At 32.8% G+C, this 23301-nt stretch overlaps 1 protein-coding gene and 1 long non-coding RNA gene across 2 annotated transcripts in view; one reads left to right on the forward strand and one right to left on the reverse strand.

Annotated features, from left to right (window-relative positions):
• The window catches only part of LOC118186703 (phospholipid-transporting ATPase ABCA3-like), a 169668-nt gene extending 152953 nt beyond the window's left edge, over nt 1-16715 (reverse strand). Inside the window, exons 1-2 of the mRNA XM_085820732.1 lie at nt 16397-16715; nt 7157-7568 (exon numbers count right to left, since the gene is read on the reverse strand). Coding sequence (XP_085676858.1) covers nt 7157-7532 — 376 coding nt within the window. The 5' untranslated portion in view covers nt 7533-7568; nt 16397-16715. The remainder of the gene's footprint in view (nt 1-7156; nt 7569-16396) is intronic.
• LOC146996320 (uncharacterized) overlaps nt 1-21555 on the forward strand; it is a 57665-nt gene extending 36110 nt beyond the window's left edge. The window contains exons 2-3 of the long non-coding RNA XR_015042184.1: nt 20584-20646; nt 21023-21555. This is a non-coding gene — a long non-coding RNA (uncharacterized LOC146996320). The remainder of the gene's footprint in view (nt 1-20583; nt 20647-21022) is intronic.
• The last annotated feature ends 1746 nt before the right edge of the window (nt 21556-23301 follow it).

A 23301-nucleotide genomic window follows, 5' to 3' on the forward strand; every position in this document is an offset into this window, starting at 1 on the left:
AGCGCTTACCCGAAGCCGAAAATATAGAAAAGTTAAAGTCAAGGGTTAAATTCATCAATTCTAATGAGAATGCATTACCGAAGTAAAGCACTGCAGTTTTACATAATTTCTGAGTAAGCTATTCGTACGAATTGAAGTATTTCTTGCATTTAAACTTGTGTTCTAAATTAAGATTTAACTTGAAATTAATGTAGATAATTACTGAGAGCATTATATTTTTGTAGAGTAGTATACGTGAGATGAGATCGCTTGGAGTCACGTGATATGAACCGGTGTGGTGTGTTGGTGTATTTAATTATGGCAAAGCACACTAGGGCTATCTGCCTAAGGGGAGGGATGCCTTTCGTGGAGGACTTTCTAAGGAAAACTGGCTCGTATACACGTTACACATGGGGAAAACCACGAAAACGCCCATGCAGCCAGCCCGTTCGCGGGATTCGAACCTCGGACCGAACTACCAGTGTTCAGCGACTTTACCGCTCGGCCGCTGGTGGGCCTGATATGAACCGGCGAAACAGGATGTTGAACCATGAAAGCATAGTAAATTCTTAAATTAATGTCTTTTTATAAATTTATTGTCTTTATTTATTGGCTTTTTATAAAATTTTAAGCGATATTAAAATGTTTATGCCTTCAAAAAAAGAATTCTTAGGACTAACATTTTTTTAATATTTTTTGTGTGCATAATGTATGTTGTCGCCAATAAAGTCTGCTTGGCGAGATTTGCGCCGGCGAAACGGAAAAGTACCCAATTTTCTAAAATTTAAGCAACAACAAAAAATTGCACAACACGTCATCATAATGCCATGTTAAATTACAGGAAATTCAATATTGTGGTATTTACGCAATTCATTACCAGTCTAGCAATACATAATAAGTTTAAACTGTCGGTGATATGTAAATTTGGGAAAATATGTGATACAGCACAGTGGTCTCAAACTTAAATTGCACGCAGACGAAATGCAGAACTTAAAACAACTTTCAGATCGGAATTTTTTATAAACTATAAAAATTTTTATAACAAAAAAAAAAAAAAAAAAAAAAAAAAACTGAAATTTTTCAGATTTTAAATTACGTCCAAAGGGGCGTTTTTTTAACGTTTTAAGTGTTACCTTTATTTATTAAATATCATGTTCTTTGCACTTAAACCATAAAATTCAGTTCAAGAGCAATATCACAAAATAATGTTAAATTAAGCATATCTTTAGAATTTCCGATATACACAGTCTCGCGAGCTGGAGATAAAAGTATTTTTTTTCTATATAACGTTGCCATTTCTCGCTTTTAAAGCACCGAGTTTGTAAATCAAAAATTCGTTAAAGTTTTACAAAATATAAAATCTATAATAAAACAAATTCCAAATTTGGGATTTCAGATGCCCATATTCGCAGTAGGATTTCGTCATTCAAAATTCGATGGCTCTATGTACCATTGTTTTATCACAATGCGAGAAATAGACAATCATTTATGCAGATTTTTCATTATTTAATTTCTTCAAGTATAATGCAGGACTCTTAACATTTTGTGGCACCAGTTTGAAAAGCGAACCGACGTTTATGAGTCCGACGCAAAATGCCAAAACGAAAGCAATAGTCCTTCGGGACTGAAATCCCTTTGGACTAAAAAAAAAAAAACTGAAAGGTTTCAGATTTTAAATTACATCTAAAGGGGCGTTTTTTTAACATTTTGTGTGTTACCTTTATTTATTAAATATCATGTTCTTCGCACTTAAACCATAAAATTCAGTTCAAGAACAATATCGCAAAATAATTTTAAATTAAGCATATCTTTAGAATTTCCGATACGCAGTCTCACGCGCTGGAGATAAAAATGCTTTTTCTGCACAACGTTCCGATTTCTCGCTTTGAAATCCTTGAGTTTCTTAATCAAAAATTCGTTAAAGTTTTTCAAAATATGAAATCGATAATAAAACGAATTTCAAATTTGGGCTTTCAGATGCCCATATTCGCAGTAGGATTACGTCATTCAAAATTCGATGGGCCTCCAAGTGGAACGGTGCTTCGGTACACCAGGGTACCTGGTCCGAAGGCCCTACCCCTTGCAGAACAGTTGAAAGTTTCGAATTATGATAAAAAAATAAGCTGGTGATGATCTCGAAATTTTGATGAGTGGAATAAATTTGGTGATGGCAAGAAGCATCGAAGATGGTCTAAGTTTTGGGAAAGCTGTTCAAGAAATTAAGAAAGAGGTGACATTCTCAAAACACATCAGTTTTCGTCTTCCGCAATTTTCATCATGTAATTGACAGCTCGGAAACCTGCAGAAAGTTTATCAACAACAGTTCTTGCATTGCGAATTTTTTCTATGAGCGTAACGATGTTTCTCAGGAAATCTTGCACTTTATCGTCCAGGATCCAGTCAATAACAGCGCTTGCTTCCCTCGGAAATTGAAATTTTCGTCCTTTGACCTTTTCGCTATACCTAGGTATAGCATCGGCGTTAGTTTCCTTATTTTCTCTGCTTTTTATCTGCACTTTTCAGATAAGGAAAGTCTTCCTTCGTCCATCTAGGTGGTGGTGGTGGGTGATTTTTTAGCTTTTCTTTCGAACTTCTCTTGGTAAGCTTTACATCCGCGATAACTACTGACATGTCCTTGGCCGCAAAAGGAGCAGGAGCATCTTCTGGTTTTTTCGAGCAACTCCTGGTGCTATGGTTTTCGCCACATTTACAGCAGCGTTCCAGGTTTTTAATGAGAGATGTTGAGTATGTCCATAATCTTGACATCGGTAGCATTGAGTCGGTCTCTTCCTCGGGGTAAACTTTTCGATTTTAACGTTGAAACTGAACATGTTGTTCAGGTTAAAAATAGCATTTCCAGCTTCATTTCTATGTAATTCCATGAAGAATATGGGCAGTCTTTCAGTGAACCCACGTCTGGTGCGAGTAAATTGCTTGACTTTGATAATAGGAAATTTTCTGCGTTTCAAATCATCAAAAATTGCCTCTTCGGTTACAGTTTCCAGGATATTCTTCATTATAGCTTTAACATTCTTTTCGCTCGGCAGTTGGTAAGTATCATACATTTTCCATTCAATCTGTCAGTCATTTTCTTATAGTCATGCGTGTTTTTAACTTGAACATAGATGCTATTCATCTTCAGATTCGATTCATATTCCTCAGTACAGTTAGTTTGAAAAAGTTCATCAAGTTTAAGCCATTCTACAGCATTTCTTTGAAATACAATGGGAAGGGCGTGACCAACTGGGTGGCTCCTCCTTCCTCGTCAGCATATCACAATAAGAGAAACATAGATACTTTTATGCAGATTCTTCATTATTTAATTTCTTCAAATATAATACATGGCGATAATATTTGATGGCAACAGTTTGAAAAGTGATAAAGCCATTTATAATGTTTCGACGCAAAATTGCAAAACGAAAACAATAGTCCTCCAGGGACAAAGCCCCTTTGGACTAATAATTTAATGTTAAATTTGTATTTCTCTATTTATAAATATACCTTTTTGACTAACATATATTTGTAAGCACATGGAATATATTTTTAGCAGCCCGTTTAACTTCAATCGGAATGCCACTCTAAAAGATAATGTTTTTTGTAAGAAATATACTAGAAGCTGAAGAACAAACTCTGGTGAATTTTTTAGACGACAGCACACTGAAATAGGATCAAAATATTTAGTTTTAAAAATTGATTTACTTGATGATGTACATAAGCCAAAATATGCACGCTATTTCATGTGATGCTAGCTTAGGGGTAAAGCTGAACGGTAATAAGGTTTAACTTCTGGGGTGGTAAGTTCGAATCCCATAGGCTTTTCCCACTCTGTTTGCAACTTTCTTAGCTTCTTGTTCCAGTTTGATCTACATTCATGTTTTAAAATTTATTTCCATTATTATATGCATTAAATATAATGTTTTATTTATGCTCTTATTTATTTAAATTTTCCTCGCAAAAATTTTTCAAAATTATATAATACGAATTTAAAGCACACCCTGTATATATATATATATATATATATATATAATATATATTTCGTTTCGCTTTTATGTGAATGTACATACATGTGCTCAGACTTTTGGATGTTTACAGCTCTAAATTTTCATTACCAATTTCATTACGCCCAAAACATTTTTTTTAACAAAAAATTACTATTGGAAAGAGGGTCAGTTTGAAAACCTAGCAAGCATTGGACCACAACAAAAAATTACTATAATAATTGCTTTTAAATTCAGTCCTCTCCAGCAGAAGCGCAGGAATTAATCAATTAATTAATTAAATATTTTCACTTTCTTTACCTAATGTGTGTATATAAAGAGAAAAGGCTTATTTTTATAACTTCTGTAAAAAGAGATATGAATTAAAATTTTTTAAATTAAATATAACATTTTATGGATTATGCATAAAATATAACTGCGCATAGTGCATTTTAAAACAAACGAGATTTCTAATAAATTATCCAGCTATGACTCTGAAGAAATTAAAAATGAAGAAATCGACGCTAAAATTTTATCCTGCTTTCTCCCCAAATTTGGGCATATTTTAAAAATATACGATCTAATATGGCAGTCAGCGGTATACAAGCATAGCAAATTTTGTGTAAATATTGTGAACCTTTCTTTACAGTTGTTCTGTATTTTTAAAATACCAACTATTTTTTAATTCTTTCAACTTTTTTATTTTATTTATTTATTTGTTTATTTTTTCGGTAACAGTACATTTTAGTTTTAATAATATATATATATATTATTTCATTAATATTTAAGGCTTCTAGAAACACAAAGAAATTTTTAAAATGTTCTTCAACTTTTTTGCATTAGTGATGTTCATAATATGCGTTATAACCTCACTTATATAAAAATTGCTAGCGCACTTTACTTTCGCAGTTCATAAGCAGAAATAAAAATTTCCAATAACATGGAATTTAGTAAACAAAACTTTTCTGCGTTTTACGTCAGGATCTATATCAAATCCAAAACAAACAATATTCGCTTAAGCGATAAAAAATTCAGATATTCAGCGTCGTAATTCGCGAATTGGTTGCTTGGCGCCAAAATATTACAGTGACACCTAACGGGGGAAAATAAAAATAATCTACGACTACGCGGCAGTGGAAACGCTTGTACGGATGCCGTAGGCGTGTCTTCAATTGACGCAACGCGTTCGTACGCAGTAGTGGAAACGGGCCTTAAAACTAGCCGACAATGTATGAAACGACAATTTCACACATTTCTAGGAAATGAGAAACCTTCAAAGTAAGAAATATATCTCCGATTCGTATATAAATGCAGAGGAGCAGCTAGAATAATAGAAAGCGTCCAAACAATAGAAAATGGTGAAACTAATCATATTATGCAAGAAAAAGAGCCTGTTTCAGAAAACATGAATGGGATTATAGTCGATAGTGGCTTAAACAAATATGATGAAGACATGCTTCCCGAAGAGATTTCCGTGTCTGATACGTGTTGCGTGTGTTTAGCACTTGCATGCAAAACGTGTTGTCGATTCATATCCTCTATGGCCATGCTAGTAAAGGTGACGAAATGGATATTATGTGCACCCTTTATTTCAAAACTGAAAATAATATTGAAGGTAAAATAAATTCTAAAATCATTCTGGAAATGCAAACCAAAAAAAAAAAAAAAAAAAAAATGGAAATGAATCCGGAAAAAAAAATTTCCACTGCTTCTTTAGGAACTACTGTGAGTTCCCGTTCCTGAGGGCGAGGTGATTTGCGGAGTATATTGGCAGTTGTAATGGGTATAATAGAGGATGGTTTCTACAAACTTGGAACTTTTGAAGGAATTTTAAAACAAGTACAGGGTGCGGCAGCGTTTATACAGTAATTTGACTTTGCGTAGCACAATGATGCACTGCATGAATGCGCGGCCGCATTCGTGTACTAATGAGCTGCCATTTCGAGCGTGACAGTGATATGGATCGTTGAAGTGCACAGCATCCTGCCTTTGCTGTTGAAAGTTATTTCAAGAATAACTACTCTGTTATTGCTACCCAGCGTCTATTTCGGCAACATTTCAACTTCGAACGTTATGGGAAAGTTCCAGATGGACAGACCATTGCGACAGACATTTCCAGGTAGAGTAATTTCCCGTTTTGGTGACATTTCCTGGCCGCCTCGCTCACGTGATCTTTCATGTGCAGACTTTGGGGGCACCTGAAGCAAGAAGTTTTCCGAACACGTTGTGCCACCATTCCTGAGTTGAAGGATCGCATCCGAATTGCTGTTGGCAATGTCCCAAAGAATACGTTACGCCGAGTTATAGCAAGCTTCCACCGCCGCCTCGATGAATGTGTTGTGCAGAGGGGACATCATATTCAAAAAGTAATCCACGCAATGGACAATGACTTACACATTAGTAAATGGCATACCTTTAACTAGTAATTGACATAAGAGGGAATAAATAAATTACAGATACTGCCTTATGTTGTGCTTTTAATATCCTACTATGAACGCTGCCGCACCCTATATAAGCGAGATCACAATTCACTTTATGCCCTAAGAACTTGCTTAGAATTGAAAATATTCCTGACCATGAAATTCATCTCCAATTAGTTGCAATTGCTCAGTGTGGTGGAAGCGGTCAAGGATTCGTAAAATATATGTGTAAAACAAACTGCCATAATAAAAATGTTTTTGCATGAAAAATATAATGCAATGTCATTCAAGCCTATCATGTTGCAACAAATAAGTTAATTTCAATTTGTTACTTTTTATATAATAATTTTGTTACCCTTAAATAAGAAAGGCATAAATTTTGTTTTGTACAACTTTTACAAACGAAAATTTTGTTTTGTACATATTTCTTTACGTATTTTGAATAATTTTTTAATGACACTCTCATTATTTTTCTCATTATTTTTCAGAATGAGATTTGTATTTTTAAGCAAATGCACGTCATTTATAGTCTTATCAGGAAATTTTTTCATATTTTGCCTAAATAGCATTTGTAATTCTAAAGAATACCTAGGTAATATATAAAATGCCTAGGGAAAGTATGTAATAATTCTCATATATTAAGATTTGCCTAAAAACAGCCGGCATTAAGTACAATTCCTAGGCGGCGTTTCATACTTTGCCTGTAACATATATGCAGAAAACAGAAAGGAAAAAAAAAAAAAAAAAAAAAAAAAAAAAAAAAAACAGATATATACTTACTTGCGTTGCTGTAAGACACCTTTACATTATTCTTCCACAGAGCAATTGAGTCCATTACAAGATTCTTGGTGACATTGTTCGGTGGGGTATATGCAAACAGCAAATCACCAACTGCATGGTCACTGAGATAATCAAAAGGTTTAAATGAAGGATAAGTTCTTTTATCGACCCATTGCCAAAATTTCCACGTTCCCGAAGTAGATCTCCCAACCTTTCCATAAAAAGGAAGAGTGCATTGTTCACTAATTTGTGCAAATTTCACTATAGCAGGAATAATGATGATTAAGGTAGGTATGACAATCTCAAGAATAGTAAGTATGTAATGCCGCTTTCTAAGCTGAAGTCCTTTATATAGTAGTGCCCAAAACTGATGCATTTCATTGGCTCACTTGTCATCCGTACAGGAAATCCTCTGCAAATTTAAAACATATCAAATAAGATAAAACAGAAAGTACTAATTTTATTAAACGACAAAATTAGAATGTTAAGCTGCGAGTCAAAATAAAACTAGACTAGGGGTTCTCAAACTTTTCAAATTTTGTATCACATAAATATGAAACTAAAATGTATGTAACACTATAAAAGCATTTCGCCATTAAAAATCAATGCGTTCTAAATGGAGTGTATATAATCAAAGAATAAAACCCTTTAAATTTATATTACTTATTAAATTTATATTAATTATATTCGTAAATAGGAATTCACATTAGAATAAAATATAAATACGTACACTACGAGTGCCTCTACGATTCTTGGAAATCGTAACGTCGGGAAATTGTTCGAAACTCTTGGAAATGTCGTCACTTCAACATTAAATCTTGAGCCGTAAAAGCTTGAAAATTATATGTGTTTCTGAATAATAAAGATTAAAATTAAATGTTAAAACGGGCGCAATTTTACATTCATTTTGAACATTAACTTTTTTTTTCTGTAAAACAATTTACCACTAAACTATTGTAATGTACCGACAGTGGTACCTGTACCACAGTTTCATAACCGGTGATTTAGACAAAAATATGCGACAATGTTTTAGTAAAATTTGTCCATATTTATCAGATAAATATTTAAGCTTTCTATAATTCACAAAATTGGTCGGATTTTCGGTAAGCTCAACTTTGAAATATTTTTCTCAGCTATAAGTAAGGTTCACTGTTCGATTCTGAAAGATTCCACAGCTGATTTTAATTCTTGCGGAATTTTAGCATATCATGTCAATCATGATGACAACATAAAAGCCCAGCGAAAGCTAGCACGACAAAAGAAGACCCCCCGCTAAAAATAGCCCTCTGATTATTGCTAACACGACAAATGCATACACGACTGAAAGCGCAAATGAATAATATCCAACGCAGATAAACGCCTGTAGTAAGAAAAGTCCATACTCACATAAACCCGCACTATGGTTTATATAAGATAATAAATTTCCTCTTATACATTTAATTTTTTCATGAAAAACGGTAAATAGAAAAAAAAAAAAAAAACATTAAAATAAATTTATGACAAATTAATAAAATAACGGAACACATTTTATTTTGAGCTCTGGATGAATTCAAGACCCGTATACATATATATGCGCGTGTTGCCTAATTTTAAAAAGTATTCTTAAGGTCGAAGAGTTTTCTAAACGAAATTCCGTTTCTTTAATGTTACTGATATACAAACTATGACAACACAAGCTCTTCAATCGCTAAGAACCAAAACTGAAGAATATAAGGATTTTAGCAACTCGAATGAATATTTTCCTAAATATACTAAATACAAATAATTTAATTGATAGTTCTAGATTAGTGCAAGATAGAATGAATAAAATTAATGCTTTGTTCCATATTTGAATTGAATAAATCTGTATTTATAAAAATCTGATAACTGAATTACGTATCTAGGCATTAATCCAACGAAAGGTCGTATCGTAATCTTAACATTATAACTGTTGAAAATTTTGAGCTGTAAATTCTAATAATTTTTACGTATACACATCTGCTAGACGAAACGGTCTACTAAATTGTCCCGATCACACAAAAGTAGAATGAGACTAAGTAGAATGAGAATTCACTCGAGAATGGCATGTTTTATTGATTTCACTAGCATAAATTGGTAAAAGAATAAATGAAAAAGATTTTAGAGGGTAGGAATAAGATTATTCATTAACTTATATATCTGGAGAACGTCTTAAGAAATATAATTTTCGATTTGGCAAGAAAAACATTCTAAGCAACACTGAAGAGCCCCCCCCCCCCGCCAAAAAAAAACCTGGTACACCTGCGCAGTATCCTGTAGGGCCCCCATGAGCACGCTGAAGTGCCGCAACACAACGAGGTATGAACTCGACTAATATCTGAAGGTGTGCTGGAGGTAATTCATGAAAGCTGCAGGGTAATCAACAAATCCATACGAATGCAAGGTGGTGGATATCTCTTCTGAAAAGCACATTGCAAAGCATCCCAGATACGGTCAGTAATGTTCATGTCAAGCATCCCAGATACGGTCAGTAATGTTCATGTCTGGGGATCTAGGCGGCCAGTGGATATGTCTAAATTCAGAAGAATGCTACTGGAGCCACGCTGCAGCAACTCTGGACAAGTGGGGTGTCGCAAAATTTTATTTCAGATTTCAATAAATCAAAGCATTTAGTTAACAACAGTTTATTGGGAAAGCAACGATAAAAATATTCGATACAATAAACACATTTATTTCAGTTTAAACATTATATCCAATTCAAATAAAATGTATTAACTCTCATTCAAAATTTGAATCATTCATTACAGAAAACAACTTCAATACTATTTTACTAACTAGACTGGATTATAGCAAAACAGGCTTAAGTTATCACATTAAAATAACAAGTCCACCTTTAATGAGACACGTATGGTTTAAGTTTTGACTTCATTTTTTTTAGGCTCGAGTGATGATAATTGGAGGCAAACATTTGGTTCTTCATTTAAGTGGCTTTTTCATTTTGTTTTGTTATTTGTTAAAACGAAGAATCCAGCTTCACAAAGATATATAGTTGATAGAGGGAGCAATAATATTTTTATTTTCTCAGACAAGATTCTGAATCCATCTTTTAAATGCAACCATAACTCCGGCAGACTTTGGTTTTGACACGCGATTTTTAGTTCGCTGTAAGATGTCAAGTATCTCGCAGTCTGCTGATTTTAAGCTGGATGGTGTTAGGTTCATGCTGAAAAATACACAGCATATTAAGTCATCGCGTTCATTTTCTTGAGTTGTTGAAAAGTAATTTTCAAATTACTGTTTCACACCTTCAGGATATGGCTAAATATTTTTCCGTATTTTTTCTTTAATCTTGATTTTATTTTTACTCAAAAAGCTTTGGGTAAAAGAGAATTCACTAATATCTATTATTTTTTTATGCATTTCAATTATACCTAAATTTCTTCTTAAAAGAAGACACTTTGGCTTTTGCATTTAAAACTATGGCATTTTTTTATTTGCAGTGTGGAGCATTTTCAGCATGTAAAAAGGTCCCGGTTTAAGCAATAAAATATTATAGTAAGCCTAGTTATTCGACAATGAGGATCATAAAATCTTGTTCTGAAATTTATAGCTCTTAATGTTTCGGTGATAATGTTTTATTTCTTCTGTCTCCATTTCCGTTTCCAAAAATAAAATTTGCATGGATAAGTCGAAATCGGTTGTTTTTCTAGTTAGAAAACATATTTCAGGGCGCAGAATTGGCAGTTTCAGTGTGGAAGTAGCAGAGCGTCCGGTCATACTCGGACCTCACAAAACTAAGGAATTTCAAACAAATTTGAAACTTTAAGCTTGGGCGGGACTTGAAACTTTACAGATGAGAGTGAAAACATCCACTTAAAGAAAATAAAATACATTACTGGATCGGTAAAGAAATACATTACTGGATCAAAATTTCTGCTTTGTATCCTTATGAGTGTTTCAAAAATGAAAAATACTGCAATATTCTACAATTTGAAACCACAAGTACTCTACAATCTAAAACTCTTGCTGGCGAACAGTATTCGATTCGAAATCGTGTGCTTTGTATAAATTAATCATTTCAAATAATTCTTAATTGCTTTCATGATTCCGAAGTTCGCTACTTAGTTGCTCTTACTTTTTTTCCTTGAATTTCAGCTTTCACACGTAAAACTTTCACACGATAAACATTATGAGACCTACTTATAACTTTATTCATGGTAAAAACTCCATAAGCTTAGAACTTGCTAATCCAGTTACAGGATTAAGTATTTTTCGAAGAGTCATCTTGCACTCAACGACTATGCGTCAATCAAAGTCACTGAAATCTTCCTCAATTTCACACCAACCGATGACTGACTGCTAATACATCCTGCACGAATATACAGCAAGCACGTCATACTTAATAAGAAACAAAATCTTTCTAGACCAGTGTTATATTAAAGATCTGGCTTAGATAGAAAATTAAAACTCATACTTTTAGAATTAGTCTAAAGTGTATACTTTCTTATAAAATGCTTCAATTTCTAGTAAATTTAGAATTGAGACTAAAACTTTTAATTACTGCATAGCAAGAGTTCGTCCTCAGCTCAAAGCGTAGTTCCAAGAATACATTTAATACTTAGACATGTAATACGTTGTTCTCAATCATCTACCTAATTTGAAAAGTTTTGGAATATCTCATAACATATTTTTTTACAAAATTCTGTTCAGAGCTTCAAGTAAAGTAACACTTCCGGTTTGCCGATTTTAGCCAAAATCTAATATGTTGTTTCCATTAATATACAACTGTTAAATACGAGTCTTAAATAAAATAAACTTAAATCTTAAATAAAGTCTTAAATATAATAAACTTAAATCTTAAATAAAGTCTTAAAATAAAAATGTTTTGAATTCTATTTTAATAAAAATCCTTATTAAAACTGGCCCACCAGCGGCCGAGCGGTAAAGTCGCTGAACACTGGTAGTTCGGTCCGAGGTTCGAATCCCGCGAACGGGCTGGCTGCGTGGGTGTTTTCGTGGTTTTCCCCATGTGTAACGTGTATACGAGCCAGTTTCCCTTAGAAAGTCCTCCACGGAGGCATTCCTCCCCTTAGGCAGATAGCCCTAGTGTGCTTTGCCATAATTAAATACACCAAACACCTTATTAAAAACTCTTATGGGCTTCAAGTGAAGTACTACTTCCGGTTGTTCATTAAATACTTAATGTGAGCGACTTCATGTCAAGCACTATTTCCGGTTGTCCACTTTTAAGAAACCTTAAATATGGCTAATATACGTTTTTGGAAAATTCACAAAACTGTGATTGTGGTAGAAAAACCGTCACACACATACAGACGCACAGATTAATAGACATCATTCTAAAAATAGTAAAAACGTGTTGTTGGAACATTCATTCGTGCTTATTCGTTGAAAAGTCACAATCGAATTTTTAGACTCAAAACGTTATTTTCCTTACTTTTGTGCATATGTTGGCGGATCTGAATGAGGGTTTTTTCCCTTAGCGAGCAGTCAAGTCTGTGCGCGTGTCTTAAATTCAAAGTTCCGCTAGCGTAAACAGGTCTTTATTCAGGTAACAGGTCCGAAATTAAATTTTGCTGTAAACAGGCTTCAAGTAAACTATCTCTTCCGGTTGTTCAATTTCACACCAAATCTAACGAATTCTTAATATGAATACAGACAACTTAATATGGAAAATGGAAATTTTGGGGAGTTTCATATAAGAGTTATCGTGGCGAAAAGAATCGTCACACACATACGCACAGATAACATTGTAAAGATAGGTTTCCACAACGCACTAATAATTCACTATCGAATTTTTGTACGAAAGCATAACCTTTCTTCGCGAGTATAAAGAATGGCAGGAGGTTAAAAGAATTTATCTTAATTTTCTGATGCAAAATGAATAATATTTTTGTATTCGAAGAACACGTCTTTTATGTAAAACAAGGAAACACTTCATTAACTTTATATTAAAAATTCTAATTATTTGTTATTGTTGAACTTGTTCACTTCTTGACCAGTAGCATCAAATCTTTTACTATGGCGGGGACCGCAGTATTGCATTCATTACTGGCATGAGCCTTGAGCACTTTGAAGGTGACAATAGTGTTCCCATTTCCGTACTAAAGAACTAATCACGAGGTCATTCAGCTCTCCATATACTATTAGAGACCCCATGCTGCAAAGACACTTTACAAGTATCCAACCATTTTCCTGCAGGGCAGCTTAGTAACTCTAAAAGCTTTTCAGCTATAACCATCAAATTAAATTTCCCTACTTTAAAGCATCCGCTGGTTCCTCAAGTACACTTTTTAGAACTTCTAAAACTAAGTTAACCACCATTTACAATACAAGCTAACGGTTTTAGTTTGTTTACACAATTCTGGATTTCATTTAAAGAGAATATCTCTACTCTCTTATTATGCTAGAGTTTTTTCGTTTCTTAAAGTCAGACACATAAGAATAGTCAGCTATAACTTGAATCTTTTCATTACTTCAAGTTGATGTTGATGTCAATACCTAACAATTGACCTAGTTTTATGTCTTTATCTTCATTTGGGACTCACTTTAATAATATCTTTAGGTGGCAAGCGCAGCACTTGAATTCTGATCTGTTATACGTTACCAACAGTTAAACTTGGAAAAAAATATAAATAATGTTACTATGGGGTGAATCATTTAAATGCAGAATCAGTATAAATGGTAAATAATGCTATGTCGAAAAAATGATAAAATTTGCAATTAAAATGAATTAGTTGCTGTTTTTGATGAAATATAATTTTGACTTGCACCTGAAAATTAGAAATTGAACTTTTCATAGATCTATTTAACTCATAAAACATTATAAATTGAAATTAAGCATTTTGATGTTATGAGATTGCTTTATAACAAGTTTAATTATCTCGGTCGCGTTAGGCAGTGGTCACCTTAACCTCTTCGTCGTTCGTAACGCGTCTAGCGCGTTCAAGTGAAACTTCCGCAGAACGGCCGTAACGCGCCTCAAGCGTTTTTCTACATTTAAAAAATTTTAAACGTTTAAAACGCTTTCTAAATGTTTACTTGTTTGAGTTTTTATTTTTGTTTGTTCTAATACCTCCTAGGCGGCAGTACTAATCAGGCATTCTATTTCTAATTGAATTTGCCCCGGGTTTTATGAATATTCGCGCCATTTTACATAAGATACAAGACAGTGAGAGATGGCTTCAACGTCTACTCAGCAGAAAAAGAGAAAAAATGAGGTTGTGAATTGGAAAGACAAGAAGAATATACGTTTGATGAGTACAGTCCATAATAAGTCGATGATTGATGTTGAAAAAAACAATAATTGTAAAAGATTACAACAACAAAATGGGAGGAGCGGACCGCTTGGATCAGATGTTATCAAATTATCCTGCTGTTAGAAATAAGCAGAGATATTTTTATTTTTCCATTATGCATTATATCCTTATAGATTTACTTAATATTCATTGATATTCATCCACTACGTAAGTCAGGTATGGAAAGTTATGATGTACAGAGAAAACAACATTACACGCTACGAAAAACAGACGGCCCCTGTGGGGAAACTTTCGCGGACAGGAGAGGACGGCGAAAAAGTTAAAAAAATAATACAGTAGACTCCCAATTAACAGGATTAATGCTGGGAATGGCATGCAAAATTAATATGAAATTATGCTTCAAAGGCAGTTAAAAAACACAAGAAAGGCGTATAACCAATATAATAATTAATATAAATAATATTAAGTATTTTTAAATAGTCAAACGTGGACAATAAGTTCACAGAGCTATATATCAAATTAGTATTCAAAGCAAAGAGCACTATAAATAAGGGAGAACAAACATTGAAGAAATTAAGTTATAAATGATAATTAAGAATAATATTTACAAGAGAACTTGAATAATAACATTGAATTCAAACTCACATAAAAATATAACGATTTTTTTAAGACTAATGATCTTTGCTTACAAAGCGTCATTTTGTCACTCAACAGACTATCATCTTGCCTTTCAAATTAATCGAGAAGGCAACAATAAAGCCAAACTACTAAAGAGATTTTAAAAAAATATTTACAAGCGAACTTGAACATTATCACTGCGTTCAAATTCACATAAAATGCTTAGAATATATTGTCAGGGTTTTCTTTTTTTAAGATCAATCATCTCTGTTTGCAGAGCATCATCTTGTAACACAAGAGACACTGTCATGCTGCCTGTCCAAGTAACCGAGAAGACAAAAATAAATCAAAATTACTTGAAACAATAGCACTGATCGCCTTAAAAATTACTTGGCAGGCGAAATTATCAAAGCTAATGAGCTAAGGGCTTGGTTTTTATAAAAATATGAAGGAGCAGCCAAGTCAGGCTAAGATAAAGGGGGAAGCAGCAAAGCGTCTGTCAATTAGTCATTGTCAGGGATGGGTGGGCCAGTGGGCGGTGCACCTACTGTTTGTTTTTATTTGGACGAACTTCTGTACTTTAGTATGAGTCACCATTAAATCCAGGATTAATGGCTATACACTTGATTTCCAATTAAATAGTTTACTTTTAACGGAAGAAATAATAATGGTCATATATTCCAAATTTCAAGCAATTGACTTTCATCTGTTATTACTGTTATTATTTTATGCAGTCTTTGTTAATTTTCCCATTATTCTGCAACATATAACACACTTTTTTTTTTTTTTTTTTTAAGATGGGACCGATTAGTTGGGAGTTTATCGTATCATAATTGCAAGTACCAGTGTTTATTTATATTCTCAGAAATACAGTTTAAAATTAGCAAAATTATACTTTAAAAATATCTAAGTTTAAAAAAAAATTGACACTGGTCTTTGTTTTTACAATATTTATTTTGACAGAAAATTTTTGCTTCTCTCGCACTAGTATCAGTTTCCTCTAAAAGCGCTTATTACTCCTGTCATTAATAAAATTGCATTTTGCCTAAGCATTGTATGTTCATTTTGTGATTTTTAAAAACTTCAAAAATAATAATACACTTAAAATCCAAAAATAATTATTTGCTATCAGTTAAATAAATGGTTCACACAGTAAATGATACAATTTTTCCCAATATAATTTACGGAAATCTCTGATTCCAGTCCTCAATTTTCCCTAAAATAATTATTTACAACGATATGTTTAACATTTATGAAATGATTCTAGGAATAAATTATACAATTCTGCCGTATATAAAACAACTGAAACTCTGATTACAGTTTTTGAAGTGAAATAAATGACGAAAAAGACGGTTTGGTACAACAACAGAAGTGAAATATCTCTTACCATTGAGACAGATGTTAGCCTATAACATATTCAAAAGCGAATATCGAAAAGTTAAAACTCCATGTCTGTCTACGAAGTAATACTATGACTGATGAAGCAGCTACGAAAACTTCGTGTGCAACAGTGAAGCAGGACGCTTGATAAAAAGAATCCGAAACTCAAGGATAAGTAACTGATAAAACTTCCTTCTGGGTGTTTGACACTTGGATACCAGCGACAGCGCGAACTGTATGACGCAATTTCCGGCACCCCAGGTGATCCCCTGGCGGTGTAACAAGCCATATACTTCATTTGGCATATTTAAAGACTTAAGTATCAGATAAAAATAACATCATACCCAACAGAATCTCTGTCGAAGTGGCAGCTAAAGCGGAATGAGGGAAAACTAAATCTGTCCATAATATGCCGCCATCTATCGGCCAGAGTAGGCCTAAATTTCAGTACCGTTGAAGAATCTTCGGAATGGGAGCGAAGAGAGAGCTGTTATTTGTCAAGTATTCGACAAATCAGCACTCTACAAATGTCCAAAACTAAGAATTTAGAGATCCGACTTGGGAAAGCTTATCAAATTCATAAAACATACACAAGTAATAGAGTTTACTTTCTAGAATCCTTGGAAGTGATGAATTCCGCAATCTTGAATGCTAATTAATCAAAACAAAATAAAGTAATTATCAAAATAAAGTACATTCATGGGATATGAAATAGTCGTATTAAAATTTTTATTTACGTTAAATTACATTACGTTACGTTTCATTTACGAAATTACATTTACATTAAACTTTAAAAAAATAAATAAACAAATAAAATAAAACGCTCTAAAATGTAATCTATGTCACTTAGTTTTAAAACTCTTAAACGAAGCCTGATATTTTTAATTATTTTTTTAAATGCCCGAAAGAAAGTAATCGCGTCATTTTTTTTCACAATTCCTCTATTCAAAAATTTAATTTCTTAAAGGTTTTCAAATATTTTAAATGTATACACCGATTTATTTATTTATATTTTAACTGCTTTTTGAAAATTCTATAATGTGTATCTTACATCACCTCTTCAATTCTACCTCGTATGGAGAACTCTCATCTTCGGACTTCATCATATGTTACAGACGCGTAGCCAGGGGGAAGTGCCCTGGGAGCCCGGGCACCCTCCCGCTTCACCACTACCTATGCTTAAAAAAAGTGCTAATTAATTTTCAATAGAAAAGCCTTAAGTTTTTAAAATATTGCTTTCCAGCTTCCCAAAAAATTCACGTGATTAACGAAGATTGAACGGAAAGTCTAGAACTTTCCATTTAGAAGTAAGATCAGGAAAAGCCATCCTTCTCCAGCAAACAAGCGGCGGGAAAAAGGTTATATGACATTTTCAAGTCGCAAAGCTTTTGTTCTTTTACAGCTTTGAATAGTCCTCCGTATCCTGTCCCACTTTCCCTCTAGCTATCAAGCTTAATGTTACTAAAGAAAGAAAAAAGCCCTTTCAATTCGGACCAAGCATCTAAAGGCATAATGATTAAAAGAAAATAATTATTAAAAAAAAAGAAAAGAAGTTGGAGTATTTAATTTTAAGATTTGCTAGCTATTATCTAAATATTGCACAAAAGAGGAAAGGAAACACAGAAAAATAATTTTTAGTGATTCTTTTTTAACATTAATTTCGAATTTCAGTTAAGTCAATAAATGTAGCAAAAATATTAATATTTTTCGGAATGATATAGAGAGCATTTCTATGTCGATGCTTTCAATGCAATGAATTTTATTTTCTTAGTCATCTAGCAATTTAAAGTCTTCTTTAAGATGATTTAATAGGGCAGTTGTTAAATACACAGATAGTTCATTCACTGCAAAGCATTTTATTTTATTTTATTATTTTTATTTTACTTACTTATTTATTTACTTTTAGGACAAATAACAAGATATTTACCAATTAAAAGGAAGCATAAAACAAGATAATTTAATAGAATGAAAAAAGTACATAATCTATTATTGGGCAAAATGTATAAGATTGCCGAACAATGCTAATTCGACATAGGTTAGAATATCAACGAACGCGCTGAAAAAAAGCTTTTATGATCTTTCTTATGTATAAGGTAAGTATAAACCAGTTTCTCTTAGAAAGTCCTCCACAAATGGGATGGTATCCCTTCCTTGGACATGTCTATGGGAGGGCATCCCTTTCCATAGACAGATAACTTTTCGTATGCTTTCCAGTATTAAATTAAACAAACAGTAGCAAGTATATATGAAATACTAATTATAATGATAAAAATTTAATGTAATTGTAACATCATATGCATCGTCGACATCAAGCCGAAATCACGAATCAATAACATCCCTTTCCGAAGGAAACAATTTTATTGGCATAAACTTTATTTTGCAAAAATCGATGTTCTACGCTATGTTTCTAATTTGCTTACCAAAAACTTCAATCAAATTTACTTTTTGATCATAATGCAAGACAGAAAAATAACAGAAAAAGAATTCAATATGAAGGAGATACAAGAATTCAATATTATGTAATTAAAGGGTATCACCGTTGACCTCGGATGGGAATGAGAAAATATTGTCCATTTTTTCTGGTTCATTTACATCATAGAATAGTTTAGATTCATGGCTTAAAATTTTAAAATGATAGTTTTTCATTTTTAAATTCTATGGTGTAGAGCACCGATTTCTGAAAAATTCTTAAAAATCCTTTTATCCCCTCATTTTAAGTTTCTATTCTTTTTTAAATAAAAAGTAAACATCTAAAAATAACACAAAACGTAGGCACATACTCTTTGAGGTCTTCTGTCTAAGAACAAAGGCGTGTGGACGAATAGAACAAATGTATTTTATTAAATCGCGAGAATCACTATAGGAGGTCCAATCAGCTTTTAGGGATAAACTATGAGGAGTCCGGCCAATTACGAATTTGATCATAAAAAAGTTAAAAGTAGCAAATTAGATCTAACGTCTCCGAAAGTTACTACAAATTTCCTACAAATTTTACTGTGTGTTGTGTTACTAGAAATAATGCGTTAGTTTGAGTTAATATAAATCGCTTAGTATGGAACGCCTTGAAAAAAAATAAAAGCTTGAATTGGAAAAAAATGAAAAAAAAATGAGTAAAAAGATTTAGATTTTCTTTTCTCCAAAACCTTGTACATTTTCTAACGAAGTGAACTCTATCGGAAGCCTTTCTGTTTTGGAAAAAGATCAGCAGTCTTCCGCCTGAAATTTTGGCTATTATATAGCTTTTTTAATAATAGATATAATTATAATAAATGAAATAACTTTTTATGCCATTCAACATTCATACACTATGTGCAATTGTGTATTTAAATGTACTTATCTAAATTGAAAAGTTTTGTAAGTGGTAAATTTGCTTAATTATTAATTATCTGCGGTTATGAATTTTACTCGAAACATTAGTTTCATTTGTAATAGTTTTAATTTTATTTAACTATCCTATCCAGAGATATTATCATACAGATAGTTATTGCTTCCAAGTTGCGCAGTTAGAGGAAATAATTTTCTTAACAAAATTATTTCTTCAATGTATAATATTAATGAGAGAACAGTTATTTTAGTTCTTATTTGAAGATTTTCTCGAAGTGCAACAATAAGGCTAAAGGAATGACTAAATTAAGATTTGCTAATAATGTCTCAACTTCACCGATTTTATAGAGCTGTAAAAGGAAAATGTCCTATACTTATCCATTCGCTGTGACATATTCATTGCTCCTACATCCAAGCAGGGGCGTAGCTAGAGTTTCTAGCGCCCGGGGACAACTGAAGATTGAGAAAAATTAGAGAAAAATATTGGATTCTTAATGGAAGAAAGACTGTGGAAAATATTGTTGCTGTTAAACATAGAAAATGCCGTGGTTCGCAAAACAAGTATTTATTACTGAGATATGCAGAGATACACGCAGAGTTACATGCCAAGACATACAAGCAAGCAGAGATAAGCACAAGCACTAGCAGTAAGTACAAGCAGAGTAATACAAGCAGCGATAAGCACCTCCCAGTAGAGCGGTGTTTGCAACACCAGGGTGCCTAGGCCAGAGGCCTTACCCCTTGTAGAACATATCTGGTATCATTTAATATTATGTCCTTAATTAACCTTTCAATACAAGCATATAAGTAATTTCCAAAATAAGAATTTTTTTTTTATTTTTATTTATTTATTTATTTTTTTAATTTTAGGTATTTTGAGGGTAAATTGCTGTTAAGGTGGAAGCCCAGGAAAGCTGACTACATAATGACAAGGTAAGTGAGTAAGTAAATAGTCTGGATCAATGAAAGCCGCGATAAGCGGTTACAGAGTTACAAACGATTAAGCGGTTACAAACGATAAGTCTTCCCAGTGGAGCGGTGTTTGAGACACCAGGGTGCCTGTGCCAGAGGCACTACCCCTTGTAGATCATATTAGACGTTTCGATTCACAATACAGTTAGCCAAAATAAAGAATATCGAACAGTTTTTTTTTTCTTTTTTATATTACTTTTGTAATTTTTTATTTTTAAATTTTGTTTTATTTATTTATTTTATTTATTTTTTTTATATAATATTTTATTTTTTTTAATTCATTTTTAAATTTTTTTTCCCTTGTTTAAATTGAGCCTGAACTCATTTTTTCTTTTAGAATAAACAAGGCCAGAAAGCAGTCGAGCTGGTGAATTGTCCTGGAAAGGAATGTGTTAATACATGGACAGAGAAGTGTGAAGATTTTGGTGCCGAAGAATAGATAAGCAGTAAGATAACATTGAAGCTACTGTACACCATATAAAGAAAACAGTATAATATAAATAAGAGAGATATAAACTAGTACACAGTTACATAATCCAAATATTTAGTAAGGCCAGCGGCTTGTCTTTGTTATTCAGATCATTAAAATCATATGTTGCAATCTTAATGGCAGGGTTGGTTAGGGTACTTTGTTTCATGTGGAATTTTTTTGCTATTTTATAATAAAAGGACCTTAGCATACATACACCAAGTTCCTCATGAATACGGTTGTTCCTGATGTACCAGGGAGCATTAACAATCTGCCGAAGCATGATATTTTGAGCAATTTGTAGTTTTCCACGATATCGATTGCAAGCATAAGCCCAGACAGGGCAAGCATAACAGAGTAATGGACGCATAATGGTTTTATAAATGAGCAGTTTGTTATCGACAGATAAAACACTGTTTCGAGCAATTAAGGGGTAGAGTCTAGCTTTACGAGCTGTTACAAACGATGATCTGTTATAAAGTTATATATAAAATAACTCGGACCTGGCTGAAAGCTAATGAATGTATCGGACTTGACAGAAAGCTATACTTCCTTTTAACCAGTAAGAATGCGATTACAAATATCTCAACACTCCCCCTTAATCGCACATTATACAAAACATAAAAGAATTACGAAATTTTTAAACAGCTCAATGATAACAGTTCATAGAATTTTGTTTTGGACAAAGCCTTAGTTAACATATCTGCAATTTGTAAACCTGACTGTACATATTCAATTCTAATATTATTTTCCTTAACAGTCTTACGAGTGAATTTTAATTTTATATCTATATGTTTCAACCTACCTGAAAAGTTTTCATTAACAATACTTTTAATACATGACTGGTTATCCTAAAAAATATAAACATTTTAACACTGGAAATTTCATTTACTACATTTTTTATCCATAAAACATCTTGAATACCTTTACATAAAGCAATTATTTCAGCTTCTGTTGATGGAAGTGCAATACACTTTTGCTTGTTGCAGCAACACATAATAGAACAGTTTAAAAACATTATAAAGTAACCAGTAATTGATTTCCTATCTTGACTATGTCCCCCCCCAATCTGCATCTACATACAAATATAAATTTGCCCTTTCCAAATCACCCTTTTTGTACATCAATTTTAAATTTAAGGTGTTTTTCAAGTACCTAAGAATTCTTTTTAGAGCACACCAGGCAACATCAGTAGGATGCTCCTGTAGTTGGCTTAAGCAATTTACTGCAAACAAAACATCTGGCCTTGTGATATATGCTAAGTAAAGTGAAGATCCAATTAATTCTTTGTATGTGCCATGAAATGCATTTCCTTTCTGAAAATCAGCTGCTGTAGATTTTGGTTCAATGGGAGTTTGGGCTGTTTTACAATCAGACATTTTAAATTTATCAAGTAATTTTTCAATATATGGTTTCTGATCTAAATATAAACAACCAGACTCAAATTTCAGTGTAATGCCCAAAATTTCTGAGAACCTTTCAGATTTTGACATTTGAAATTCACTAGACAACAATGATATTATAATATTTGTTTCTTTTACATCCGAACCTGCAATTAATAAGTCATCTACATAAAGAGCCATAATTACTTCCTTACAATTTAAATTTCTGATGAAAATACATGGTTCAGAGTCCAACTGCTTAAAATCTAATTTAATAACAAAATTAAGAAATTTCTGATACCATTGTCGAGGAGACTGTTTCAGACCATATAAACTCTTTTTAAGTTTACATTTCTTACCACTCATATCATCATATCCTTTTGGCTGGTCCATGTAGATGATTTCATCTAACTTACCATTCAAGAAAGCTGTCTTGACATCTAAAGTAAAAGTTTGCAAACCTTCATTATTGATAATTACCAGGATTAAACGTAAAGAGCACATACTAATCACTGGAGAAAACGTTTCTGTATAATCTACGCCTTCTTTTTGCATAAAGCCACGAGCAACAAACCTGGCTTTGTAAATTCCATCTCGTTTTTTACGTAGAACCCATTTGCAGGAAATAGCTCTTTTATCAGGGGGTAAACTTTGTAGATCCCAGACATCGTTATCTTCCATTGATTTCATTTCCTCGTCCATAGCTCTTCTCCATAGTTCTTGTTCTACTTGTGGTAGATTTACAATATCTTCAAATGTCAGAGT

Source organism: Stegodyphus dumicola, chromosome 7 (assembly GCF_044657685.1).
Source record: "Stegodyphus dumicola isolate Sdum_Otavi_A_Nest chromosome 7, ASM4465768v1".
NCBI classification, from domain to species: Eukaryota; Metazoa; Arthropoda; class Arachnida; order Araneae; family Eresidae; genus Stegodyphus; species Stegodyphus dumicola.